Source organism: Colletes gigas, unplaced genomic scaffold (assembly GCF_013123115.1).
Source record: "Colletes gigas isolate AHSC1104 unplaced genomic scaffold, ASM1312311v1 Colletes_gigas_Sc00002, whole genome shotgun sequence".
Classification (NCBI taxonomy): Eukaryota; Metazoa; Arthropoda; class Insecta; order Hymenoptera; family Colletidae; genus Colletes; species Colletes gigas.
The window spans coordinates 5,092,087-5,119,907 of NW_025106631.1; the positions used below are offsets into that span (position 1 = coordinate 5,092,087).

The window sequence follows — 27,821 nt, forward strand, 5'->3', positions numbered from 1 at the left end:
CGTGTGATATGTTAAAAATCGCGTGGTTTTGAAAATTGCTAATGACCTTTTGGGTTGATGTAATCTTAAAAACAAAAAAAAAACGCAAAAAAAAGAAGAAATATGTTCGAAGTGTTCACATTTGCATTGATCAATTTTTCGTACAATTTCCCTCTAAAATACGTTCAATTATATCATTTTCAATAACGCGAAGAAACACGAAAATGTATCATAAAGTATACGAGTACGCTTTATACGTACTGATCTGATGTTTGGTCATCAATTTAATTATTAAGGAAGATGGACCAATTGTGAACGTATTTTGTCATGCGTTTGATGCCGTTTTATTTGCACGTGCAATATATTTAGCATCTGCGCGTAGTTGCTAAAGTACTATCTACCTATTACGTATTTTGTGTCTGATTTTCGAACCGCTCGCCGACTTCACCGAATAATCGGTTACGTTGGTTGGTTTAGTTTCTTTTAATATCCTGACGGATCGTTAAAAGAAATAAACTTAAAACACTTAATCGAAATGATGTCGAACGCGTTGAAACGTACACTCGTTAATCATGGATTACGGGAGTTCAAGAAATCCTCAATATTTTTAACATTAAGGACATCATCATTGAGCACATCGGCAGTTCTCAAAGGCAATTCTGAGGTAGTGATATTTTCGTATCAAATATGATTTGGCGGCATCGGGCCGTGTAAGTTTCACCGATGACATTATGCATGTTTGTTATGTCGTTTACCTTTTCCCAATTTCGTCAAATGATTTTTAAAGTAGCCCGTCACCGGTCTTTACATAATCGTCAACGAACCCGATCCTAAAATAATTTTCGAAAGATTATCGCGAAAAACACCGTATCACTTATGAATAATATTACTTGTATATTTTTAAAATGTCATTATGTCGTTTGCAATATAACAATTGAACGCTTTCTGACATTTAATCATTAATCAATCGTGTGGAAGATCGGGATATGCTTTAATGATAATAAACATTTTCAAAGCAACATTTTATCGGAGCACAATGGTACGTAACGAATTATTTGTATTTCTAGTAAGAATTTTTAAAAATATTTCGTTTTTTCGTGGACAGTCGGTTCCATATAATTGCGAAGGTCAATAAAACCAGTTAACTATATAATTTTAAAACGCTTAATTAACGTGATTGAACTTTTCTTTTTCCTCGAAACCTCCGAGAATTTATGAGCTCGTAAAAATCTGGCATGAGCATACACATACATTGCCCATATGTATATGTATTGTGACTAACTGGCTTCATTTGACTGACCTTGAATTTCCCCTGCTCAGACTACTGTTAATATCTATTGCGAAACTACACTTGCTTAGTTGTGTTATATAATTTATCCTTTTGTCATGGTATACATATATACATAATTCAAATTTTTTTTTCAACTTAATTTGTTCTATATCGTTTTAATAAATTTTTTCATATTGTAATTACAGGCTACTGAGTATCGGGTCGAAAGAGATACTTTTGGTGAGTTGAAAGTTCCTTGTGACAAATACTATGGTGCACAAACTATGCGATCAAAGATGAATTTTCCGATTGGTGATGCCTCTGAACGCATGCCTGTAAGAAAATGTGATAGATTTTGTTGTGACAAAATTTTTGTGTATAAATGCTTTAATTTATGTATATTAATTTTTTTAGTACAATGTAATTTGTGCAATGGGTATACTAAAGAAAGCTGCAGCAGAAGTAAATAAGGAATTTGGATTAGATGCAAAAATAGCAGATGCTATTAGCAAAGCTGCGGATGATGTTATAAGCGGTAAACTTTACGACGAACATTTCCCATTGGTAATTTGGCAAACAGGTTCCGGTACGCAAACCAATATGAACACCAATGAGGTATTTATTAGTATATGTTAACTAAAAACTTATGTAGAGTACAAACAATGTTTCTGATTCGCAATTTCTAATTAGGTAATCTCAAATCGTGCAATTGAATTACTTGGTGGTAAACTTGGATCGAAAACACCTGTGCATCCAAACGATCATGTGAATAAATCTCAAAGTAGTAACGACTCGTTTCCGACTGCTATGCACATAGCAGTCGCTTGTGAAATTAATAAAGTATTGCTTCCTGGTTTGCACTGTTTGTACGAAGCATTGAATGAGAAAGCTGAAGCATGGAAAGATATTATAAAAATCGGTAGGACTCATACTCAGGATGCTGTGCCTTTAACGTTAGGTCAAGAATTCTCAGGTTGGTATCGATATATTTTTCACATTTATATATGCAGCAAAATAATTACGAGTCAATATCAATTAATTCATTGCAATATTCAGGTTATGCAACTCAAATTTGCAATGGTATTAAAAGAGTAGAAAATACCCTTCCACGATTATACGAATTAGCACTTGGCGGTACTGCAGTTGGAACTGGTTTAAATGCACCGAAGGGTTTTGCGGAAAAAGCAGCGGAAAAGATTGCACAAATTACTGGCTTACCATTTGTGACCGCCCCTAATAAATTTGAAGCTTTGGCTAGTCACGATGCTATGGTAGAAGTGCATGGTGCACTTAACACGTTAGCAGCTTCAATTATGAAGGTACATTTGCAATTAATTAATCTCGTTTACATTAAATTATAAGCTGAATATAATTATTATGATATTTGTTATGTTTTTGATTTAGATAGCCAATGATATTCGATTTTTGGGAAGCGGACCGCGTTGCGGTTTAGGAGAACTGGCGCTTCCTGAGAATGAACCAGGAAGTTCAATTATGCCTGGTAAAGTAAATCCAACACAATGTGAAGCAATAACTATGGTCTGTTGTCAAGTAATGGGTAATCATGTTGCCACAACTGTCGCCGGTAGCAACGGGCACTTTGAACTTAATGTATTTAAACCAGTCATAGTTGCAAACACATTGAGATCTACAAGGCTTCTAGGCGACGCTTGTGCCGTATTTACAAAGAACTGCGTCGTAGGCATTAAACCAAATACTGAACACATTAAGAAGCTCTTAAACGAAAGTTTAATGCTCGTCACGGCATTAAATCCACACATTGGTTATGACAAGGTATTTAAATTCATCTTCTTGAATAACTAAAAATAAACATTTTACTATGATTTCGAATGTACGATAAAATGTACGTTTTATTTCAGGCTGCTGCAATTGCAAAACAAGCACATAAAGAAAATCTCACGCTAAAAGCATCAGCGCTGAAGAATGGCGTGACTGAACAACAGTTTGATGAGTGGGTCAGACCCGAAAATATGCTTGGTCCTAAATAAACATTTTTGTTAAACGGATAAATTATAGGAATTCGATTTTCGTTTATTTAACTTAAAATTTATACTTAATTTTATGAACGTGAAGAGTAATATTTATACTGCCATCGATATTGTACATGAAAAATTGTCTTTCGTATTTGTATGTTACGCGCAATAGATGATTTATATATTTCGTAATTAATGAAAAATTCTATTGTTAATAAATTCGGATGATACAAATACTCGTTGATTGTGTTTCCCAAATACTTTTACAATCTTTCACAGGCATAGTTATCATTACAGTATATTTATAAGCCAAAAATCTCTTATGTTATCTACATTATAACGCGAGGGCATAGGTCAATGAAGAAGAGCAACTATTTCATGTTCAATCACAAACTGAAACAACACATACAACATTAATATGTTATCCAGAATACAAAGTGTCATTGTTACATTTGGAGTTCGTTATTATGGCAAAGTCGGAATAATTGGTGTCCCATTTGAAAAAGGACAGGTATAATATAAAGTAATATTGCAATAACTGTTTACTTATTAAATTGATTGTACAGCGTAAGGAAGGAGTAGCACATGGTCCAGAAACGATTAGAGCAGCCGGACTAGTGCAAGAATTAAAATCTCTGGGTAAATATTAGATTCCATTAGTTCTCAATATTTTAACAAGTCTTTCAGCTAATTTCAATTATGTGTATTCCAAAATTAAATAAGGCTTGGACGTAAAAGATTATGGTGACATTCTGTACGAAACAAAGGATGTATTAGGTGTGAATAATATGTCTCACTTGGGCGATGTTGCTGGTTGCACTAATTGTTTATCGGAACAAGTTCAAAAGGTTTTAAACGACGGTCGTCGAGTATTAACTATTGGGGGTGATCATAGTTTAGGAATTGGAACTGTAGATGGTCATGTTAAGGTGTAGTATGAAAGGAAAGAATATTATTTATTAATATCGTCTATAACCACATATCGTATGTCATTTTTATAGGTAAAAAAGGATGTAGGTGTAATATGGGTTGATGCTCATGCAGATCTTAATACTAATAAAACTAGTGAAAGTGGAAATGTTCATGGAATGCCTGTAGCATTATTAACTTCTGAATTGGCTGATTATTGGCCACATCTTCCAGGCATGGATTGGCAGCAGCCTATGTAATTCTTATAAATATCCAAATATTTAAATCAATAACTTTACATTCGACAGATAGGAAATGTTGAAAACATTTTAGTCAATTACTTGCAGGCTATCTATTAGGAATGTGGCTTACATTGCATTAAGATCTGTAGATCGTTATGAAAGATTAGTTATTGAAAAATTTGGTATTACTGCCTTTGGCATGGAAGATGTTGAACGTTATGGTATTATTTCAAACTCCTTGTATATCACAAATATTTATTGCTTGCTAATTCATATTTTCTGTTAAGGGATTCATGATGTTGTTAATATGGCAATAAATAAAGTAGATCCTGATAATTCTAGGTCACTACATGTTAGTTTTGATATTGATTCAGTTGATCCTTTAGAGGCACCAAGTACAGGAACATCTGGTAAATGAAATTCCTACTTTTCACGAATTTGCTATGTACCAAAATAATTTTTATTTTAATATCCAATTTTATAATTTCAGTGCGTGGCGGATTGTCTCTTAGGGAAGCTATTCACGTAATGGAAGAATTGTATAGAACTAACAGATTGAATGCTGTTGATCTTGTAGAGGTAAATCCTCACATTGGTAATCATCACGATGTTCAATTAACAGTTCAGGCTGCTATACATATTATCCAAGCCGGTTTTGGTTATACAAGAAGAGGACTTAAGGTTCCGAAGGGTGTTACCGATATGCCTTTACAAACATTCAGATAGCAGTGTGTTTTTTTTTTATTCATATTCTAAATCTAAATTAATCTACCATATTTCCTCTTGTTCGAAGCCTATACACTAGCAAACTTTTATACACTTTTAAGCAGTACCATAAAAATATAACAGAGAAACAAAAAGCAACAATGTATTTCATGGAATTGTTTACTGAGTTTCTCGGATTACAAACATTTTATTTGGAATATCGGCAAATTTAATTTCCACTTTTGTTATTGTTGGTCTTTCGGGTTCTGCAACCAGAACCTCGTAATTTACAGTTCCTTTGGTATTAGATCCTTTTAAAGCGACAGAAAATTTCCTAATGTCATCGAGTCTTTCACTATAGGTTATTTTTCCTTCTTTTATCGGTTCCCCTAAATGTAGCACTGTTTTCTCATGATTACGAACAATTTCCAATGCTGCTTTGTATACTTTTGTCTGACGAAGCCGATTTTGGAATAAATACGACAAACTCGAACCAGTTACACCAATGATGCCAGCTCCAATTCCAGCTACTTTACAATACGTTAGTAGTGTAGGCATCTGTGCAAAAGAAAGGCATTTGTCAACTTATTTCAGTTAGTATTAATACTATGTAATAGAACTAATATAAATATTACTTATATAACTACATTCAAGATGTTAAATTGGGGCCTTTTGTAGGTTAGATTTTACCAAGGGATAAAAATGTTCAAAATTTAAACATTCTAAGTAAAAGAGATTTCTAAAATGAATTAATCATACATATTGACTACCTACCTTTATTTATACGACAAGTTTTAATTTAATACATCTATAAATTAACAATTTTTCTACATTTATACACTTTTCGAGTAACCTCCGTACATCGCATTAGACGGTACTACCAGTACTACCTATTTTCATGAAATACTAGGTCTTTAGTCGTATCTATATTTACAACTATACTCGTTACTTATGCAGAATGAATACTGCCAAAAATAAAATTATATCTTGTTAGCTAAAATTATGTCAAAGAAGCTAAAGTTTAGAACATTATGCTTTTATAATAGAATAGTATTTCTCAAGATTCCTCCTCTCGTATTGATGCAGAGTAATAAATATTACTCCGTGGTATTGATCTCTCGATTTGGGGCAACAAGTCATACTAAAGAAAAAAAAATATGTCAGTTTTTCATTTACATAAATAAGATTTCAAAAATCAATAATGCTTTAAGCGCATCTTTTTCCCATCGAAAATACTATTATTGATAAATATTATAGGAATTTTTTTTTATTTTTGAGAGTTCGCCATTTTAAAAGATGTAGAGTAGATTTACCACACATTGTCACGCGATCGAATTGACTATGATAATTAATTTTCCACTGCTCTATAAAAATCTAACGAAATTTAGTAAATGAAAATTAAGAGAAACATGCTCTAATTAAGTATGGGTAAGGAATACGCTCTTGAATAATAAAGATTGTCCGATTTATTTCTTTATTTCAACAAACACAATATTTCTAATATCTGCACAATGCATCAGAACAACTGTGTTGCTGTACACAAAGAATTTTTAATGCCAGTTTTGCATACAGTCAGTTAACAGTTTTCAAGTAAATTACACATTTGTGAAGGAGTGATTCGAGTAACGGGATGCCTTTACTTTTGCGCGTCAATGTTACTAGTTAATTTTAATTTTAGATACATATGGACATTACAACAATATACACTAATTCCGTAAGCTTAATATGCTCCTCCCTCTGATAGTGAACTACAAGTTGTCAGGTATATTTCTCTAGATAAATATAAGTATTCTCGGTGATATAGTAAACTTTGCTCACACATATTTCGATAAAATCTTTATGTACAAAAAATTACAAAAACTGAATCGTCACGAAATCCATTATGACGTATACAAAAACGAAGATTGTATAATTCACGTACAATAAGAGGTATTCCATAGAGCGCATACACAGATTATCAGAAATGTATCTTATGTAAAATTAATATACACATTATAATATATAAAATAAGACTAGATGCGAGTGTCACGGGACCCTACCTAAACTCTATGGTCAATAGAGAGTGTAATTCGAGACACAACTCAGAAGCAAAAAATTGCCTGCCTTAACGCAAGAGTATGCGGCACAACAATGGCTGAAAGCGTACTGGCAAGAAGAAGAGAGCAAATTGTATTCCTCAATATTTAATATCATTTTTTCCTGATTTTCATCGATTTTTTCCCGTGAGCTTTACGGTACTCTCACTAAGTGGGACACAGTACTGAAAGTAAATAATTATTTTATTCGTACATCTAGTGTTGCAGAAGCGAACCGTAAACGGGTCTTAAAGTCCCGAGGATCCAGGACTTTAAAACTCATTTTACTGCTTATGTAAGACTCGCTCTTACAACACTACGTATATCAATACTTCCATATCAAGTTACAGTAATGAAATACACTAATGAAATTTTATTACCTTTGAGTATATAATCCGTTAATAAAGTAGGTACGGTTGGACTGTCTTCGTTAATTGCTTTTAATACTGTAACAGAACGTAACGGCGAAACGTGAGACTATAGTAATCGGTATTTACTTACCGGCACTTACTTTTTATGAGAACCTGTAAAGCTTGATTATCTGGTGGGCCACTATCCGTATGGTATGGGATTACAGTCGTCAGATACTAAAAATAATATCGTCGCGGTTCATCGTTTGTTAATCTTAATCGTCTATCGATAAAAAATGTTCCAATGTGTATTACCTTGGATTCGTGTAGAGATCTATGTTTTGGCAAAGGACTAGTACCATTTTGCATTTGATTTCGTTTTTTTGTAACGTGATGCTGCCTACGGCGGTTTTGTACTGCTAACAGCAACGAGATAAACTGATTTTTCAGCTCCTTCTCGTACTCTAACTCGTCCCTTAACGCTAGCTCCGCGATCAGAGTCTCGCTCAGAGCTCCGACCAACGATTCCATTTCGCCAAGTAGCTCGGTCAGTTGACTGCAGCTAAGTTGTTTCAGCTCTAAAACAAACATTAACAATTCAGCTTAACGGAGCCCATATTCTGATATGATTTGTTGTTTCAGATCAACCGATGAAAATATACTTTTCTCGTGAAGCGGCGAGCCGAGAACCTCTCTGCTCCTTTCTAGAGCCTCGTCGCTATCCAATAAGGAGCCATCCGAATCTGGCGATCTCTCCATCGAAGGACTCTCCTACGAGCAAGATTATTTATTATAACGATCATAGCAACATTCTCGTGGGCGTGGATTTATGTAACTTCACTCGCGTTAAGAGCCATGATGATCTTAACACTTAACAATCCTCTTGCTCTTTCGAGCGATTGTTTATTTTTTAGCGATACAATTATTACAGAATTAAAATTTACTAATTTACTAACATTTTTTAATGGTTGCAGAAAAGGACTAGAATCAAGGATTCGATCGAAAGAGCAAGAGGAATATCAAGTTCATTTTACCCAGGACCAATAACGAAATTCAGATCTTAATACTTGCTTGCATTATGTCGTCTATTTCGCGGAGTACTTCCTCGGCAGTCTTCATTGGTTCCTCTGGACTGTGCGTGTCGGTGCTGCTGGACAATATCAAAGCATGCATGTCCAAATCAGTTGCAACAGCCTCGTCTTCGCTACTTAAATCCTCTAGTTCCGGTCTACAGCAAACAAAACGAAAGCGTCCAATTTGCAAATATTAAATGCGGCATCGCATATCGACGATCACGCTTTTGGTTTCTCTCCGTCGTCCCGAGGAACGACCATTTCAGCAACGAAAGCAGCAAACGAACGTTGACTGTGGAATGGCACATTGGGATCTTTCTTCAACTTCTCGACATTTCAATTTAGTACTCTTAAACCAGACACTCGAAAGTGTTCCAGTAAAATCCGAGAGATCCCAGTGTGACGCGCGATAGTCAGAAAAATAAGGTACCATTTACAGGGTTAAAAAGAGTAGAAAACAACGAGCTCTCACCTGTCGTTCGATATCGGTGCTTCGTTCAGATTTAGCGCAGGCATGTGCATTTTCCTCGCGTACGATTTGCTCCAGTCGATCGGTAGCATGTTACCAAACGTGCCAGTGATCGTCCACCACATTCTAAACCGATCACGATCAATTATTCGATAATTAGAGGAAGGAAGGAAAAGTATCATGAGGATAGTTTTAATTCTTTTTTCATTGGAAAGACAAACATCGTAGGGCGTGTTGGTAATTATGCGTACGCTATACCAGCTGACTCATATCCTCTCGTTAAATTCCTCTCTGACGTTTTCAAACTACGAATCGAATTAGCAGATTCTATTTTTGCTTCTTAGCGCTTATACCGTTTCGCAGAATGTACGGTCGAACTTCTCGAAATAATTTATGGGGCCATATAGTTCATTTTTTATATTCGATTAGTTCTGTTCTTTATTTTTTCATTTTCATTTTGCAGGAAAAGACGATAAGATCGTGCAACCATATTTGGGACAAGTCTGAAAGTTCTTCACAACTGACGACAGTGACGCATTAACTTTTGGGCCAGGCACCGTCACTCGCTTTAGCCCGAGGGCCAGTTTGCCACTCTGGTACCATGGTACCAGAATTATTTATCAACGAAATACAGTATTTTAAAGTATTCTGTCGTTCAAAGAGATTCGCCGCTGGTTCTTCGAACCATCCTCCGGGTGTACCCGTTTCTAATGATCCAAGAATGGTGATCCCAGTTCTGGTCGAACCACTATCGCGTTCGATCGCCGCGGAAAATCACGGCCGTTAAATTCAATTAAATTCGATCGAACGGCGGATCTAAAAATACCGTCGCGGTCTCGTACGATTACGTTTGTTATGCAATTCTAATTGTTTACAAATCATAGGTGTGAGAAACGGGGCCCATTCATTTGCCGTTCACGGGCACATACGAGAATTCATTTCCTTAGAATGGCCGCTATTGTTATCGAAATGAGTCGCTCTCTGTTTTGCACGAGATCAAACGCGTCCTTTATCTGTGTCTACGCGTGTACGTGCATACAACCCAGGAAACGCCTACGAGCCGAGTGATTCACACGCTATCCTAGAAAACACAGACCTAACTGAGCGCGTGTCTCCGACGTGAAATCTTATCGCTTCTTTCATAGACGTTTAACGCGCCAACGAATGGCCTGGGAATCATCGACTTATTTTCGCCACCTTTCAATCTAGATCGCGGTTCGACGCGTCTGTGAACCTTCCGGCCTCGATCGAACGGGTTAAAAAGTATCGTAAAACAATGGCACGTTGATATCTTCGCTCGAGACAAAATGAAATAAGCGAGATATAAAGTTTAAAAAAAAAACGTTTTACTTACTCGACGTACGAGGGATATATTCGACCGACCCCTTAAATTATTTAATTTCGGTCAATTCAAGATAATTTAGGAACACGACACCATGACGTAGGACTGGAGAAGTTAAAAGAGGGGATTACTTAAAATGGCGTGTATTAATTCCATCAAGTCCCTTAATCGTGTGCGTTACAAATAGTTTTTTTCAGTAAATATACACGATGGAGATAATTATAGCTTTAATAGAACATGTAATAGAAATGGTGACCATAAAATTAGAGATTAAGATAATCTAATCTTTTTATTTTGTCGTTTCAATAAACGTACACGTAAAAGTGAATTTTTTACTTTCTTGGGTTTGCAGCTTGCGTAAGGTTTATTGGGCGAGCGAGAGCAACGTCCAATTTCAGCGAATTCCACGCTCGGGTCATAATTAATCGAGTGTAATTATGGTCGACCTGCGTTCGCGGTTGCTCCGTGAAAATGAAAATTTTGTAGTTTTTAATGATTCTTAGCGAGGTTTCTGAAGTGTTAAATTAAATTGTAGAGGGTTGAAACGTTCTTCAAATCGACTTACAAGAGACGGTTAAATAATTACGATTTAATGGGCCCTGTTGATTAAATTGGCGGTTTCCGTTCGAAGTGTACAGGGTGTTCTTTAAAATTGATTGAGATATTAAAATTGCAATTTTTCCATTGTGTTTGTCTTACTGTATGCGGCCAAATAACAATGTTTTTTAATTTTCTCACAGATGATTGGACATAACTTTTGACGATACTAACACGGTCAGTTTTCAAAGGGACACCCTGTAGTATTCCGCGGTCACTACATTGGAAATAAAAGGAGCGCACAGAAGAACAGCGACCGGTCGATGGTGTTGGATTAACAAATGGAGGTCAATTCGACCCACTTGAGTTTCTCATTAATGTTAAGTGCATTAAAGCAGTGACTTCATCTTGCGCGCATGTCGATCGCATCAAAACGACTAAACATTTGAGCCGGGGTGTAGCCGCTGAACGAATCATGGTTGGGTTGAAAATCGATATGCTCCAAAAATTGAATTATAAGGGAAAAAATACCCCACGCGCTGGTGTAAACATTCCCAGGCTCTAATATACCAAAAGGGGCATCGAAAGGGACAGTCTTTTTCTCGATTCCAATAATTTTCTCTAGTTCTGAGTCATTTAAATATGTACAGGGTGCTTCAGAAGCGACGAACATTAAGGATTTATAACAAAGATACACGAAAAGGTAAATAAAAGATGAACAATACAATTTGTTGGAATAACTCCTGGACAGTGAAATTAAAATATATAGAATATTACATTTATCGTATAAAATTATTGCTTAAATTTTCCAGAGCACAGATAATAGTATAAATAATCTGTAGATAAGAAGGTGCTTGAAAGAAACTCGTGGTTACGACCTATATGTACCATCGATCATATATCATAATGATCTAAATAGATCTTGACGCATTCGATACAATTGTTTAAAGTGATTTCTTTTTATCTACTGATAATTTATATTACCCGTGTTTTGGAAAGTTTAACCAACAATACCTTTTCTAAGAAAAAGAAACAATGTTTATCGTGTCTAGGTATCATCGCGAACGGGACAGGAAAGAGTGCTTTTCTTTTTTGCAATGGCTTCCGCGATTGCCCTATCTATCGCGTTCAGGCTACCCCCGTGTACCGAGTCAATAATTGGAAAGCACCGGGAAATTCAATTCCAGGGATGGATCTATCTCCTGCTTATTAATTCATTCTTCGGTTCAACGATCCGCTACGAGCTTCGTACGTTATCTGTTGCGTAACACCGATGGTTTACGAGCAAAACAACGTGTTTGCGAATATATCATCCAACGATAATAAAACTGTTACGTGGCAATTACCATATTTAGAGTCAGAGTAGTCTGCTGAAATCGCCAGGACAATATATGGAATGGAAAGGACGAAACCGGTTAAGGGATTACGCCACCTTCGAGTCGACAACACGGTGGACGTGTTTATGAATATTTTTAAACGACGCTGTTCGCTCGATCAAAATTACTTTTTTTTATCGCGACTAAAACAAATTATTTTTATAAAAAATTGTTTGCGCTTGATACTAAACGACTCGCACTTTCATATATTCATTGATAAGATAAAGAATTAAATAATCTTACTGGACCTCGTATCGGTTATCTGTAAATATATCAATGACAGTTAAACGCGAAATACATAAAAAGTAAATTAGTACGAACGAACATATTCTAACTTGCATTTTATAACGAAAAAATATTTCTATTTGTTTCGCTGCAAAAGTGGCGTAACCTCTTAATATGTCGTGCATCGAACGCGCCACTTTCAGCATATTTCTGCCAGCTCTTTGCGGCATATTGACGTCGATGCGCTTTCGTGTTCCTTTCCCCGACAAAAATGCTATTGGAATCCGTCTTTGGCACAGTCAACGAAAAATTTGACGCTATCTCAGTAGAATTTACATTTATATTCAGAATAATAAAGAAATTAAACAGATACGACATACGCATTGCTTATTTTCCCTCTTAATTTTCCTGCATCATGTATTGTGCATTAGACGCCTAGCCTGATCTTTTGTATTTCCGGTTAGAATTTCTCTCTGCATAAAATATTTCTGAACAAGGTCCTGGTCGGTACTGAAACATAAAAATCGACTCAGACGCGACGTATGTACAGACACCCCGTCTCATTGTTAATATTTCTTTCATAAATCGGAATAAATTTAACCGAGCGAAACGGGATGCGAATATGCGATAGCCAGGGAATATCATCGCGTCGGTGGTCGTTGGTTGGTTCGTATAGCGCATGCGCAGCTTTATTGACGTTTGTCCATCCGGAGGGTGGCTCGATACGAACGACGGAACAAAACCCAGAGATCAAATTTTCATGCCCTCGCGGATTCGATCATGCACGATTTCTTGCCACGAGGCGATCGTATTACCGGTCGTTCGAGAATCTGAACTTCGTTGTCCCTTGTGTTCTTCGTGATCGCGTGAGTATTTATGTTTATTAAGGTTAACGCATGGCGGCGAATTCACCATCCGTCGACGATCTTCAATTTTAGGCGAACAAAGCTCCTGGATACCGCATAAGCTTCCCTCTGTATACGAGGGCATAGTATTACGTTTACTGTACAGCGGAGTCTCTCTGAACCGAGTTTCGTCTAATCCACTTTCGATCCAGCGTAATCCGAAGTCGCGATACGAAGAAAAATTTGTTGATACAGCGGTAGCGAACAGAGGTCGCTCGATTCAATCTTTTTAGGGTTTCTTTATTCAGTTTTGCGTGTAACGTCGAACGACCGCAGTCGTTCGTTGTTCTTTACACGTATAACATACCGGTAGACGGTTGGGAAACGAAATAGAAGAGGAATTGAAAAGTGGCTCGATGAATAGAGTAAAAATACAACGGCGTAATAATTCAGTATGCGACAGTGACAGCGATGTTGCGATGACTCACACCCGAGCGATCTCAGCACGGTGATGGGTAAAATTCTTATCTAGATCAGGGACGGATCCAGAGGACACGTTCCAGGGGGCGAAATATATAGAAAACATTTGACATATTACGTTTCACTTTTTAGCAGTGGAAAAATTTCACTAAATTACGTTTACGTACCGAAGAGAGGGGCACTCGTGTTTCAAGGCGAGCATGAGCTATCGTTTCTTCAAATTGCTCGGACAATCAACAATTTCACGGCTTTTAATGCGTGACGGGAGAAGAGGAGAGGTCGTCGCGCGCACGAGAATCTCGGACGGCCCGCGGCCTCAAAAGGGGACGAGGGAGAAAAAAAGAAATTGAAAGAAAAGGAAGTTGTTGGGCGCCGTGGGGCGAGAAAGCCTTTCGGATCGCGCGAGCGAAAAGAAGTCGAGCGCGGGGCTACCGTTTCGTCGCATTTGAAAGGAGGTGGGTAAACGAATACGACCTTGCTTTGACCTGTGATTTCGTTCGACAAGCGGCGCTCCCAGTCAACAGACTCTACGCGCGACAAATTGGATTACTAACAATGCCCGCGACACACACCGGATATGCACGCGTGGATGCGTTTTATTCTTTCGGGGCCCGATGCGTGCATACGAAAGCGACAGCAATGACCGAACAGAGACACGTGCAACAGCACGTGTCGTATCTGCCAACGTCGGCCGCTGACCTCTAGCTGACTTCTCCTAGAGGCTTATATCGAAACGATCAAGAAGACTGAAATTGGACACTGCTCGTGGACCTAACCTAATCCAGAAATTTAGCAAGGAGAATGGGCACGTAAAAATCGACAGAGACGAGTAGGACTCGTTGCAAGTTTTTATACAGTTTCGCGAATCGAAAGGTCTCAAAGCTATTCAAACTTTTTCCAGATCGTAGACTCTTCTCGTAAGATGAAATCAGTCCGATCCAGACTGAGTGAAAGATGGATCTTACGTACTTACGCCGTATCTAATTATACGCGCGACTGCAGTTACGTTCATGCTAGGTGCATTTGCTACGAACCTGTAAACTGCAAAGTCCATTTAGGAATAAAAAAAGAAAAACAGTTCCCGTTACGCTTCGAGCAAAGTTCGACGACAGACTGAATAGACAGTTCACGAAGGTTCAAGTACGAATGTATACACGGCTGGGATTCACAATCGAACAGATACCGATTCTAAAACAACAGCGTGGGCCGTTGGAAACGCACCGCGACAATACGAAGGTTAACATTCGGAAAGCTGTTCCGCGTCGCGGTATTTGCATAGTTTCCGAAGAAAATTGCTTCGTCATTGTTCTTGTTTTATTCATTTCTGCGACGTTCTTCCGATCGGCTTGACAAAAGTCTAGACTCCTAGACGGATTTTGCGCGACGGAGGCGTGACTTCAAAGAAATTATGCACAACGGTGGACAGTGAAGTTCAAACGAGTTTAAGAGCCCTGGCGCGTTGCTCTATACCGAAGAAGATACAATTTCACGCTTCGTTGGGCTTCACCTGCAGTCTCGCGGCGCTTGTTAGAAGGCACAATTCGGTCGGACACCTGCAGCGTGCGGCCACAATGAATATTCCCTGAAAATATTTACCCGGATCCCTTTCGACCCCAGCCTTGGTAAATTTCGATTTTATTTCCCATCGAAGAATGCTTTCCCGACCGACCATAAAATGTTTCTACAGCTGAAAGAATATTTCCCCGGTTTCCCGACCTTCGCGAACGTTTCGTTTTACCTGAAGCGCTTTCCTATCCGAGTATTAAAATTAGTTTTCATACTCGAGATAGGAGTTTCCATTTACACCCAATCTCAAACTATTTAAAATTGTAATTCTGTTTTTAAACACAACCATTAAATTAAATTGAAAATTCAAATTAAGAAATAACTCTGAAAGGATTGGCCGTAGAGAACAAAGGCGTGATGAGGGTAACAGATTTAATCTACCTTCAGATTAACGAAGTAGATTAAATCTGCTACCCTCGTTGTCTGTTATAATCTACTGTTATCTTCAAGAATTTTTGATAGGCATTATCGATTTTCACCGAGAAGGACCAAAATAGTCGAGTCGGAAGCTTCTTATTTTTCCTTGGGAAATAAAGGCACGCTTGCCAAATAATACCAATTGTGTATTCCTTTTGTGAACTATTCTTTGAGACCGTTGCACTCCTCTGGTAGAAATCGGACCAATAATAATGCGCAAGAAAGTAGAACACAGCCAGTTTAAATGCTAAAAAATGTGAAGCATTGTACTGACTGGTAAATAGCAAAGTAGGCTTCTCATCATGCTCAGTGAGGTTTATCAGTACAATGATAAAACAGTACTGAATATAAATGGTTATATTCTATATTTCTTTTCGTTATATCTGATAAAAAAAAATGTACACTGTATCTAGATGCAAGCACAAGAGATTTAAATATAATACAATTGATATGATTATTATTCTTGGAATTTTTCCATGTAACAAAAAATTAAACTGACATCTTATGTAATGTGTATTTAAATTTAAACAATATACACAATACAAAGATACAGCTTATGCAACCGAAATGTCGTTAATGCTTTGTATCAAAATTCTATCTGTACGTTTAAAATAGATGTTAAAAATACTTTGCAAATCGATTATGCAGAGTTGATTTGCTATTCTAATTAGAAGGTGAGTTTCTTTCTTGTTCTAGCACACTGTCCACCTTCGCAGAGAGAAAGCTGCAGAACTCGCCGCAAACGTCATGTAGAGAGTACTCGTGGCGGCACACTTTTCAGTTGGAAAATCGATATAGTGATCTTAAGGATCAGTCCTTGCGGCAAGTACCGTGCATCTTTGCAATAATGCTTACAACTCGGTTATAAATATCAAATATATGGTAAACGCACAACGACCAGGCATCTCTAACCAACGATTCTTTTGCAAACACTTTTGGGCAAGGTGTTAACGTATGATGTAAAATGCATTGAGAAAGATCGTTGCACAGTTTCATAACTGCATGCATAAGTAAGTTTGAGGAATAAAAAGGAACGATGTACGATGCACCTACTTATAACGCTACGACCATTGCTAACAAAGGTTCAAGTCTATATCGAAATAAATTATTTCCAGCCGTCGTTCGCTGATGTATTTGTTTTGAACGTATCAATCCTCGGATCCACCGCAAGCAGCTCCAACGAAACCATACGAAGTCCCCGTTCAGCGATATCGGTTTAGCGCGAGCATCAAGTGAAACTGTTCGCGCGTTTAACGCGTGTATCGAAGAAAGCGTTAACACGAGTATTACTTAAACAGGATATATTATCTGCAAACAACCAGTCTTGGATCGACGAGAGGCGTGATCCTCGGTTACCCCTTTTTGCACGATCTTGTACGAACGATAAATTTACGACGTAAAACGAGGGACTCGCTTAGCTAGCAGGGGGTTCCCGACGTTCTTTGAATTATGTCACTGAAATACCGCCTGGCGGCCTAGTGATTACAATTCCCGCGCGACTAATATAACGGCGATGCCGTAAACGATTACTTCCGTTCGTCCGGAACACGCCGGACCATAATTACCACGCGGACTACGGGCGATGGATCGCAGAGACTGCACACACGGGCTCGTAATAGATATCTCAAGGTAAATGCGACAATTTGAACGCGATAACTCGACGATCTTCGGGGTATTCATTTACCCGTGCCGCCGCTACCATCGGCGGTTTATTTTTTAATCGTACCAGGTGGTCGTGCGAACCGGTATAACTGTACCCGGAGATATCGCGTGACCCAAGGGTAATGGAAACTTCTCAATCATACACACTTACTGACATAATTTTCACTCGCGCAATTCCTTCATTTTTTTTTGTGAAATTACTTTTAAAGGTTTCTGGACGGATGCAGGAGGATTGGCCGGGATGCTTGTCTTTGAACAGGTGCTTTCACAGAGTGGACCTAAAGGAAATGGAAATTTCTCAATCACATGTGTTTACTCAGGGCTATACGTAGGTATTTTGGTGCCTGGGCCAACAATGGCGTACGACGCCCATTGCTAATTTGATAATTATTTACTTTAGCGATTCCTCGCCAATTTCGATGACCTTCAAATATATTGTCAAGGTCACTGTCATGAAGATTTCGGGGCTATGTCTATTGTAATTGACCCTTGCAACCGAAAATAATTTTTTCAGAACGTTTTGAAATTGTTTTTTTCGCCGAAAAATTTAGGCAGCTACTCGAATTTTTTTCTCGAAAGTGCGCAAGAATTCGGGTGTATGTCTATTCACCAAAAATGATTGTAATTGACCCTCGTAACCGAAAATAATTTTTTCAGAACGATTTGAATTTTGTTTTTTCGCCGAAAAATTTCACTTTCTCGAATTTTTTTCTCGAAAGTGCGTAAGAATTCGGGGGTACGTCTATTCACCAAAAATGATTGTAATTGACCCCCGTAACCGAAAATAATTTTTCCAGAAAGATTTGAAATTTTTAATAACTTCTTAACGAAGCCTCAATCAACAAATTAGTATCCTTGATTTTCGTCTTATTTTAGCCTTTAAAATCCCCCATTTAAATTTTTTCCCAGTATAAATTTGGTAAAAAAATAAGGGTTTTGATTAACACATTGACAAAAACAAAAACCTTGGGGCTCTTGAGAACTTACTGGCATTCGTTCATGATCTCTTCCTGTGTCCTCACTTGCACGGGGGCCAAAGATTCGACGTCGGTGCCGTAATCGCGAAAGCAGGATGTTATCTTCTCGTCGAAGGTATTAACAAGGTCCTCGAGACTGCCGCTGAAGGGGCTGAATGTCCCCTCGTGGAGGGTATCAGCGGTGCCATTTTCGTGGGTCGACGTCGGCGGCTCGTTCGCGTTGCAATTCTCGCCATAATCCGCGTCCAGGCTGGCATCCAGCAATTGTTCTAAATATAAAAGGAATCCTCAGGTTTAGTTGCACTCTGAGCGAAATTACAAAGATGGACGAAAAAGACGTTCGAAGGAGTAAGGTCGAACTCAGCAAAAAGGTTGCATAGTCGAAGAACTTAAATATATTATAATAATATAATTATAAAAGTACATCAAATTTTCATTGAGTCTGTTCTTACTCCTCTAAATGCCACAATTCTGATCTAGATAGACATTTCGAGTGATCAATGAAAGACAAGTTACTCTCGCAATTAGTTTACAATCGGTTAATATTAACAATATCGAGACACAGACTAATGTTATTGCGTTTTGTCCCGGACCGGAAATCTCAACTTATCAGTAAAGCCTATCTAGCAGATCTTGTCTTAGACACGACGTTATTGATCGTTTGAATAATCTGTTCAAATTAATTAAGTACTAATAAACTATCGAGTAATTGGAGGGTGTTGAAACGATTAATGGTGTCATGTCAATAGCAGAATCTACGAGATAAGTCTTGTCGATAAATGCAACTCGGGGCGACGAAACGCAATATTAATCCTTGTACCAAATATATTATCAAAGGTTATCGAAACTATTTTCAACCGTACAGTATATTTTTAATAACGTGAACCAAAATATATTATTTTATTCCCGTCTTTATCGGAGAGTCTGGCCGGTAAAAAATGGTCTTTGATTTTATCGCCCCCTAGCGAAAAAGGTTGTGCAGCACCGTCTATAGTAACCTTCTCGTCGCTGAATTAATCAATGGTACGAATAGACTGTGCTGAATTAATTTCACGGTTCGTTTTGTAACCCTTTCCACTTGTACTGCCAGTAGTGTTGACAGTTTAGAAATCTATGAAACGTACAATTCGATCAATTTTTTAAATTAATAAACTTACATACATGTATTAATGGTTCACTTTCGCAACAAGCGAGTAGTTGCTTCTGAAAAATTCTGTTTAATGAATATGCGTTAAATGAAATAAAGAGGCAAAGAATTCTACAGAATTCGTACGAGTGTTTTCTTTGACTCGAGCATCTAGAATAATATGGTTACCAGAGCACGCTCGAGCGCAGCAGTTGAAAGGTTACCGAGGGTAACAGTATACCGTAAACCGCCCACTGGAAACGCTATGTGTACATTTTCATCGATATTTTGACCAGAATCTCGCGGATTGGACAATGTTGTCGTTATGCGTCATCTAATTGATTGCAACGACACGCGAGCGAGTACGAGTCATCGCTGTTAGTCGATTCGAGGGAAGAGTAAACACGAAGAGCCCGACCAGTCACGGGACGCAATAAACGCGAAAGATGGGTCACCGTTTGTACACAGGTAACGCGTTCGACTTACAAGGCAACCGGTATTAATTACGTCTGCCGCCATCCGGGTGTTATCAATTACATAAACAGTGGATCGCGTACTTTCGCGTGGAAGCCAGTGACGCATAGCAGATCGAATGTTTTCGTCGGGATTAAATATCTAACGCTTTAAATATTTCGTGGCTTTTTTGTTTCGAATTAAAAAAAACGCCGGTAGTCGCGTAACTAACAACTTTCCGTGTTTCCGCGCGTAAATCGCCGCTCCGTTTCGCAGGGCGGCTTTCGTGCGTGAAAAACAATACCTGACCGTACCACGAAGACAACCTCGAAAACTTTCGAAACAACGCTACCTTAAAACACAATTACGTTACGCGCGTTTCGTAAAATAATTGTATGTCTGAGGACAAGGAAACTATCGATCGATAGCACGACGCGAGTATCACGATTGCACGGTGATACTGTTCTCAAATTACAGTTCGACTCGTATTGAAACGTTCGCAATTAACTCTCACTCTCGCAGACCCGTATAAAGGCTCCTATTATCCTATATTTTCTGTCGTCACGCAATCTGACTCGTGAAAATGTAATCGTTTTTTATCGCCGTTGGAAATATGTTCGAATATGGGTAACGTTTCACTGCCGTTACGTCAAAGAAAGAGCTACATTGTTTTCATTCCGAATAACGTAATTTTGAGTAGAAGAAAGGTACGGGCAGCTCCGCCCGTAGGATATTAGACACCAATTGTACGCGTGACGTAGCCTTTTGTCGTGCTCCGAAGGTCGGTTCTTCATGGTGGCTAAATACGCTACGCCACCCTCGTCATTTGATTCGCACGTCTGCAAAACGAGCGTGACCACGCGTACACGCACATTTCACGCGTTTACGCGGCCACGGAACCTGTTCCCCACTACCGCGACAACTCTTTCGGTTTCGAAATTTCCGCTTATAGATACGCCTAGCGCTGACTCGCCGGGTTTTCAGAAAACCAAACAGGGACCATCGACCGTACGCGAAATGTTTTCGTAAATGTGCAACTACGGTCACCCGCTTTCGATACGGTTCAAGATCGATCGCCACGCGAGAAAATGTCAACCCGTTTTCGGTAATCCGACGATTTCCGTCCGTTGTCGCGTCTCTTTCTTTCAGAAAAAGTACAGAGTACGGCAAACCCGTACGACCTTCCACGAATCGTTTTCATTTATATGTATACCTCGCCGAGTAGTATCACCCAGTTTCGAGGCAGTTCGCGAGATCGATTACGACGAGAATAGAGAACGACGATGCCCCAAATCGCCCGTAGTCTCGAGCCGGCGACTCTCGGTTTCGCGTAATTTTGGCACTTGATGCAATACGCTCGTAACACAATCGTCGCGAATCGGGAGCATCGCGATAAACTTTCGATCCGCGGCGAGGTTACGCGGACCCGTGACAGAGCGGCGTGCGGGGATGCACGGCAAACGAGTACGCGACAAAAAGATATATAACGACGTGTGTTCTCGCACCTGTCAGCAGGTTCATATTCTTCAGGCTGGCTGTGTCCTCCTCCTCGAATCGTGCGAGGGGTGCCTCGAACTTCAACTCGGCGATCTTGCCCGCCATGTCCCTCATTATTGACCGTGTGGACAACCCGGGAGCAGAGTCGATCACCGCGATGAAATTCGGCACCGTACACTTGCGGCGGCGCCCCCGAGGCGCTCCGTCTTCTTTGTTTTACGGTATTTCACGGGGGGTAGGCGAGAAAGGGCGAGAACACGTAAAAACAATCCGAGTACCACGCACAATCCGCCGCATGCGAGAGTTCGCGAACGACTGACGCAGAGGGGGCTCGTTTGAAATGTAGTGGGGGAAGATGATTGCTCGTTGCCATGACGACCGCTGGCTGAGCGCGCCGATGGCACGAAGCATCGTCAGTGCCGTATAATGGAACACCAATCGCCCTGTAATTCGACGACCCCAATTTCGAAATAACATTGTTTAAAAGTCGCAGATGCATGTATAGTTTTTTGTCGTTACGAATAATCGATCGTTACGTGTTTTCTTACTTATACATCGTCGATACAGTCGATTTCCGCTGCATGCAGAGTGATGCGTAAACAAATCTTTCCCGACATCGATTCTCATGTGGTTCCATAGACTAGGCACACTATATAGACCCAGTAACTTATGGGAATTGTGTTACGCAGACTGAAGTACCGACTTCGTGATAAAGTAGTGACTTGCTGCGCACTCTGTGGATAGAAATGGTAATTCTAGGAGTTATATTCGACTCATTTACCGATGTTGGTAAAGGAAGCAAACGTTGAAAACTCGTTTTTGTATTATAGCTGGAATTGTATCACATAAGAGGTACAGACATAGACGAGGTATACGAGTTGACCTTTCACCCAACGTATTTTTTCGACACATTTTTCTAATTACCATTTTCGTGTCACTCGCAACGTTACCAACAGATTTAGAAATGAGCACAAGAGGAAATGAGATAGAAAATGAAATTGCAGAAATTTTATTATTTTTTAACGGAATGAAAGTTGTACGGTCCATCATTGGGCATTAATCGATTAATTTCATTGGAGTAATCAATCGATTAAGATTATTTAAAAATTTCAAGATTATTAAAATATCTAAGGCTGTACCTAATTGATACGTACGATTGTAAGTAATTATGACCATAAAATATGTCTATCTTTTTACCATTTTGTCGAAGAGCCAGAAGTGAATCCAGAATATGAGATTATACCGTCCAGTAAATTGAAATTTCTTTCTGTTTTGTGATATCCACTTAATGTCCCTAGTAAAGTTCCTCGTTCCAAACGTTACATGAAAACTAATAATGTTAGGAAATTCCAGTTTTGATAAGCTACAAAAAAGTATTCACATATAATTTTAAACGTACACATTACCGTCTATTATGCAACATATATAATAATAACAACTAAACATTATGAACAACGATTTATTAAATTTATATTTAAAAATATTTTTACCTGAATTTCATAGTCTGACCAATCAAATATGTTACTAGACCTATATATGCTTTTTCGTTGTAATGTAAATTCTCCTTTTGGATATATCACGTGATTTCCGTTCAGTTCGGTCTTTTCTTTGCGGTGGATCTCGAAACTCGGGTGCTTGTTCTCTCTTGTAGAGCTAAGGTTTTTATCGACGACTTGCACTATTATTAAAATACATCCAACGTTAATATAAAATATACAAGCAGAAAATATGACTACCAAAGCTGAACTTGCGTGCGTTTATTCGGCGTTAATTCTCGTGGACGACGACATCGCTGTAACTGTGAGTATGTATTGTATGCATGTTTGGTTTTACGCGGCGTCATAAAGAATTGAAGTATTGCCTTTTATTGTTAGTAATTGTTGCATAAAGTACGTGCAAAAACAAATTATAAAAATATTTGAATAGGGTGTATTTGTTTAGGGTGAAAAAATTCAAACAATTCTAAAGGCTGCAAATGTTGATGTGGAATCTTACTGGCCTGGACTTTTCGCTAAAGCTCTGGAAAATGTTAATGTAAAAGATCTTATAACAAACATTTCGTCGGGCGTTGGAGCTCCACCTACAGCAGGTATTATTTTTACAATATATATATCCTTAATCTATGAATAGTATTGATACTTACATCAACCATGTGCTTTGCAGGTGTTGTATATAGAATAGTTTTATAATCTATAAATGTTAAATTGTGTAAAACTAAGGTGACTTAGAGACAAATGTGTTGAAAACTAATTTTAAATGCTTACAGTTATTTTATACAATTAACATTCCTCTACATCCACCGACCTAAGCAAATACTTCTTATTAGAGCGGTCAGTGATGAGGAAAAAGAAAAAAGAATAAAAAAAACTATTGGTCATACTTAAAATATGATCTAAGTTTTTTTAGGCAACAATTAAATATATTCTATCATATTATACTATATAACTTTACTAGAATTTTCATAAGAATATTTTCATATGTATATGTATATTTTTAGCACCAACTGCTGCGGTACCTGCCAGCACAGAAGCAGCGCCAGCTAAGGAAGAAAAGAAGAAGGAAGAACCCGAAGAAGAATCAGATGATGACATGGGCTTTGGTAAGCATCATATTTATAATTTAGTAAATATAATATCGATTGTAATAAAGAAAAAGTCTTACCTTCGATGATTATACAATGTATTAGCTACTGAAATTATACGTGACGACATTCCAGAATGAGAATACCGTTATAATTAAATTACATGTAGCAAAAAGAGAGAATCTATTTTAATTGTATTTTAACTTTTTTCCAGGTCTGTTCGATTAAATCCAAGGATCACAATTTGTCGGTCCGTCATCTATTTTTTGTACAGTTATATTGTACAATGAATAAAATATTTTTAAATTAAACTATTTGGCTATATAAATGTTAGGCGTCATAACCAAACGAAAAGTAATTTCGTATAATCGATATCGATGGCTATCGATATAATTCGACCTTTCCTTTTCTTGTCGTTCGATACGATGACCGTATAGCAATAGAACGTCGTAGATTCTCGATCCTTGTGAATTGAAAACAATTTTAACACTTCTAAATAAACATTTAGATAGTATAATCAGATCAAAATAAAATGGTTGCTTAGTACCGCTACCCCACTGATTTATATAGGAATTGATATCTTTCTGTTTGAGATAGAAAGATTTTGCTTGTCGGTTTACGCGGAATGGTGAGTTTTCTAGAATCATATGTTTTACCAAGAAATCGAATATTTTAATATCATAGTATTTGTACATAGAAACATAAAATTCCGAAGTAGATAAAATACAATAAGACAAAGATTAATAAATAAATATGAAACATGATTGTTACAAGTCTTATGAAGCAATCATAAAAAAAAATAACATTTAAAAATACTGTTTAAACTTACATGTTTTAAGTTGCATAAAAAATAATCATATTTTTTACAAAATATCATGAATATCAATATCTATTGATATATGTTCTTGTTAGCGAAAGGATTAATAACTGATTTTTAAATCGGACGGTTTTTTTTTATAAAGTTCTTAATGTTTCACTTCAGTGAAATCATCACAATAAGTTTCTGCTTTAGACAGTGGTAACCATTGTGCAGATGCGCCTTTTCCTGACAATACACGCTGAAAAAGCTCCTTTTGACACTTATTAGATACTTCGCATTTAGCTAAAAGCTCACCATTTGCTCGTAAAATAATAAATTCTATCATGCATTTGGACAATATATCATTATTAATATCAAAGCTTAAAATATCGTTCCACACAGGACTAATTGTTTCGCGCTGTATACTAGATCTCTTCTTTTTAATACTTTTACCATCTTGAACAATCTTCACCTAACAAAATAAAAATATATAAATTTTAACTGCACTTTATAAAGATTATAGAAATTTTACACACTTACTTTCACATATAGATTCGCGTTTGTTGAGTCATTAAGACTGGGTAAGTTTTTTGCTCTAACAACTATAATCGTCAATTTCTCTGTAGACAATTGATATGAGAGAGAAACCATTAGCTCTCCCAAAGATGGTGCTTTGAATCCATTCTCAATACTATATCGGAGAATTGGTTTTGTAATAAGAGTAAGTGTTGCATCCAAAAGATCGATCACTGCAGATAAAGGAAGTTGTACATGACCCAAACAATAATGTCTGGAGAAGGCATCAAAGTCATAAAGTAGAATCTCCAATGTTCTTCCGGTCAATGATTCGGGCATTACTTCGAAAACGAAGTCCTCGTCGAACACTATTAATCGCAATTAAAATTAAAAATTATGTCAAAGCTTATGTTTCCATTACTTTATAAATATTAATTTGTGTGTATGAAATTTACCAGGATTGAGAGTCCGCCTGTGTATTCTAGTTTGCCATACATTACTCCAATCAGGTAATAGACGTACTTTTCCATATGGATCCGCGGTACCATTTAATTCTCTTGGGTGAAGATCATGCGCCTTTTATAACAAATATATTTATATTTTAATGAAAAGTAATAAATATAAATGGTGATGTATTTAAAATAGACCATCTAGATAACTTGCCGACTTTTGATGGCAGAAGAAAATGTATTCAACCAATCTTACTCCAAATTAGTCTGAAATATTTCTTTTAAAAAGTAGGCAATTTATTTGGATGACCTGATTTAAATGTTACGATTTATAGATGCATATATGTAAAGTTACCTCAACAAGTCTAACAGTAAGAATACCGGCGCTTGCATCGTAAATTAAACCTATTTGCAATTCACCTCTGATCTCATCAGACAACGACATTGATGAGGAAGAAGACAGCTTCGTCGCATCAAGAATTAAAATATAGATAAACAGATTTTTTCAAAATATTGATTAATTTTTAAGAAAATATATATACCTTGTAGCTAGATGTCTCACACTCTGTACTATTAAGTCGAGAATGCGAGTCGATCATGCCTCTTGACGTAGACTTAACGATTACCATGCATTTTTCTGAAGCAGCCACTGCTCCTTCTGGTAATAGCGGTGCAAAAGAACTGACAGGTGATATCGAAATATCTTCAGACTCTGATAAATACTGCAAAACTAAAAATAAACAACTAACGTATTATAGATAATATAAGCAAAAAAGATAAAGCTTGTTCTTTATATCGCCGAAATATTTACCCTTTTTCGATGAATCGCTTGCAATGCTATCAAATGCATAATTAGATTGCCATTCTTCGTCGTTACAATGATCATCATTATCTTCCGAAATCTTATTTTTCTGATCTAACTTGACATTAGATCCTAAACCAACAAAATTATCTTTCGATGACAGTGTCTCTTCTGCTCTATTTAATAAATCCTTTTCAAACCTGAAATATACACAAGCTTTAAATTCTATATTTTAATCAATTTTTGTTGTCAATTCTTTTAACCCGTTTTATTTCTATAAATTACTGTTAACTTATAAAAAGTATTTATGTAATTGATAAGATATCCGTACCAATTAAGAGGACCTCTACCCGGAACAAGAAGGGATAATCGTTTGCGTTTGATACAAATTGTATAAACAATTACAGCTGAAATAGCCCCAGTTGCAGCCCCAACTGTTCCCAAAACAGCAACAATCCCAATACCATGAACATCCATTTTTAGTTTAAACCTCAAACATATTAAATTTACATGTATGATTTAATTCAATAAGGTACCGAATACGTTCCAATGTTATTTCACTTAATATGTTTACTTACCCTTTTCTTTACATTATTTCTTGTATTACACTTTTATATATAATTGTTTATATATAAAAATATATTTAATTTTCTGTACACTGAAAAATAAGTATCGTGTTTGAAAAATTGTATTTACATTCGACTATAATACAGCATAAACATACGGGCATGTTGAAGGCGTAATGAGGGGTTACAAAAACAAAGACAGCCGACGTATTGACTCTGGCAAGAACAAATCGATATCTACTATTTTATGCGTGGTTCCATAATAAATAACTATAAGTTTTCATCGTATACCTTTTATTATAATACTAGAGATTCAAACCCTTGCATATTCTAATTAGCGTGCATTGCAATTTAAAGATTATCGCATCCACAAATGATTTTTTTTAAACTACACTAGCTGTGTAACTCATAGGAACAAAGGGCATCGTAAAACATGGCCATTGCAGTATGCGCATGGTTCTCATTAATCGCACAAAATATTAAGAATTTTTTTCAATTAATACTTATACTTAAACAACCTGTTTACAAAATATAAATTA

General features: G+C 37.3%; 5 protein-coding genes across 10 annotated transcripts; 3 read left to right on the forward strand and 2 right to left on the reverse strand.

Moving 5' to 3' along the window:
• Nucleotides 1-363: 363 nt before the first annotated feature.
• Nucleotides 364-3,403, forward strand: LOC122400343 (fumarate hydratase, mitochondrial-like). Of its 5 annotated transcripts, none has more exons than XM_043401765.1 (7): nt 364-646; nt 1,456-1,584; nt 1,664-1,864; nt 1,940-2,222; nt 2,306-2,568; nt 2,654-3,043; nt 3,130-3,403. In XM_043401765.1, exons 1-7 carry the CDS (start codon nt 515-517, stop codon nt 3,256-3,258), a joined length of 1,527 nt encoding a protein of 508 aa, XP_043257700.1. In that variant the 5' UTR covers nt 364-514; the 3' UTR covers nt 3,259-3,403. The 5 variants fall into 5 exon arrangements, with proteins under 5 accessions (XP_043257700.1, XP_043257691.1, XP_043257726.1 ...); XM_043401756.1 differs by having other exon boundaries at nt 365-643; XM_043401791.1 differs by having other exon boundaries at nt 633-689.
• Nucleotides 3,404-3,630: 227 nt separating this feature from the next.
• On the forward strand, nt 3,631-5,272 carry LOC122399584 (arginase, hepatic). Its single transcript, XM_043400373.1, has 7 exons — nt 3,631-3,754; nt 3,810-3,882; nt 3,967-4,172; nt 4,245-4,408; nt 4,500-4,615; nt 4,682-4,804; nt 4,885-5,272. Exons 1-7 carry the CDS (start codon nt 3,662-3,664, stop codon nt 5,118-5,120), a joined length of 1,011 nt encoding a protein of 336 aa, XP_043256308.1. The 5' UTR covers nt 3,631-3,661; the 3' UTR covers nt 5,121-5,272.
• A 1,292-nt stretch (nt 5,273-6,564) lies between these two features.
• Nucleotides 6,565-21,872, reverse strand: LOC122398675 (fasciculation and elongation protein zeta-2). The gene is made up of 9 exons (XM_043398765.1): nt 21,578-21,872; nt 18,504-18,762; nt 9,070-9,192; nt 8,596-8,752; nt 8,187-8,295; nt 7,840-8,102; nt 7,686-7,761; nt 7,555-7,620; nt 6,565-7,359 (listed from the first exon to the last, which is right to left on the reverse strand). Exons 1-9 carry the CDS (start codon nt 21,681-21,683, stop codon nt 7,343-7,345), a joined length of 1,176 nt encoding a protein of 391 aa, XP_043254700.1. The 5' UTR covers nt 21,684-21,872; the 3' UTR covers nt 6,565-7,342.
• Nucleotides 21,873-23,154: 1,282 nt separating this feature from the next.
• Nucleotides 23,155-24,461, forward strand: LOC122399019 (60S acidic ribosomal protein P1). Its single transcript, XM_043399329.1, has 4 exons — nt 23,155-23,369; nt 23,511-23,658; nt 24,067-24,168; nt 24,365-24,461. Exons 1-4 carry the CDS (start codon nt 23,298-23,300, stop codon nt 24,376-24,378), a joined length of 336 nt encoding a protein of 111 aa, XP_043255264.1. The 5' UTR covers nt 23,155-23,297; the 3' UTR covers nt 24,379-24,461.
• A 538-nt stretch (nt 24,462-24,999) lies between these two features.
• On the reverse strand, nt 25,000-27,777 carry LOC122399008 (synaptotagmin-5). 2 transcript variants are annotated; one of them, XM_043399316.1, is made up of 9 exons: nt 27,574-27,777; nt 27,291-27,374; nt 27,048-27,206; nt 26,726-26,916; nt 26,457-26,644; nt 26,270-26,377; nt 25,921-26,041; nt 25,484-25,833; nt 25,000-25,415 (listed from the first exon to the last, which is right to left on the reverse strand). In XM_043399316.1, exons 3-9 carry the CDS (start codon nt 27,191-27,193, stop codon nt 25,116-25,118), a joined length of 1,404 nt encoding a protein of 467 aa, XP_043255251.1. In that variant the 5' UTR covers nt 27,194-27,206; nt 27,291-27,374; nt 27,574-27,777; the 3' UTR covers nt 25,000-25,115. The 2 variants fall into 2 exon arrangements, with proteins under 2 accessions (XP_043255251.1, XP_043255242.1); XM_043399307.1 differs by having other exon boundaries at nt 25,004-25,421; nt 25,490-25,833.
• Between the last annotated feature and the right edge of the window lie 44 nt (nt 27,778-27,821).

Excerpts from the sequence above, each read along its gene's own strand:
- LOC122400343 (XM_043401765.1), top strand. The coding sequence starts at position 515 with ATGATGTCGAACGCGTTGAAACGTACACTCGTTAATCATGGATTACGG. Across the intron at positions 1,585-1,663 it reads ATGCCTCTGAACGCATGCCT|TACAATGTAATTTGTGCAAT; the intron begins GTAAGAAAATGT and ends TAATTTTTTTAG. Across the intron at positions 1,865-1,939 it reads CCAATATGAACACCAATGAG|GTAATCTCAAATCGTGCAAT; the intron begins GTATTTATTAGT and ends ATTTCTAATTAG.
- LOC122399584 (XM_043400373.1), top strand. The coding sequence starts at position 3,662 with ATGTTATCCAGAATACAAAGTGTCATTGTTACATTTGGAGTTCGTTAT. Across the intron at positions 3,883-3,966 it reads GCAAGAATTAAAATCTCTGG|GCTTGGACGTAAAAGATTAT; the intron begins GTAAATATTAGA and ends AAATTAAATAAG. Across the intron at positions 4,173-4,244 it reads CTGTAGATGGTCATGTTAAG|GTAAAAAAGGATGTAGGTGT; the intron begins GTGTAGTATGAA and ends TCATTTTTATAG.
- LOC122398675 (XM_043398765.1), bottom strand. The coding sequence starts at position 21,683 with ATGAGGGACATGGCGGGCAAGATCGCCGAGTTGAAGTTCGAGGCACCC. Across the intron at positions 18,763-21,577 it reads GAATATGAACCTGCTGACAG|AACAATTGCTGGATGCCAGC; the intron begins GTGCGAGAACAC and ends TTTTATATTTAG. Across the intron at positions 7,762-7,839 it reads GATCTCTACACGAATCCAAG|TATCTGACGACTGTAATCCC; the intron begins GTAATACACATT and ends TATTATTTTTAG.
- LOC122399019 (XM_043399329.1), top strand. The coding sequence starts at position 23,298 with ATGACTACCAAAGCTGAACTTGCGTGCGTTTATTCGGCGTTAATTCTC. Across the intron at positions 23,370-23,510 it reads ACGACGACATCGCTGTAACT|GGTGAAAAAATTCAAACAAT; the intron begins GTGAGTATGTAT and ends GTATTTGTTTAG. Across the intron at positions 23,659-24,066 it reads TGGAGCTCCACCTACAGCAG|CACCAACTGCTGCGGTACCT; the intron begins GTATTATTTTTA and ends GTATATTTTTAG.
- LOC122399008 (XM_043399316.1), bottom strand. The coding sequence starts at position 27,193 with ATGGATGTTCATGGTATTGGGATTGTTGCTGTTTTGGGAACAGTTGGG. Across the intron at positions 26,917-27,047 it reads GGTAGAGGTCCTCTTAATTG|GTTTGAAAAGGATTTATTAA; the intron begins GTACGGATATCT and ends TGTATATTTCAG. Across the intron at positions 26,042-26,269 it reads TTACTGTTAGACTTGTTGAG|GCGCATGATCTTCACCCAAG; the intron begins GTAACTTTACAT and ends TTGTTATAAAAG.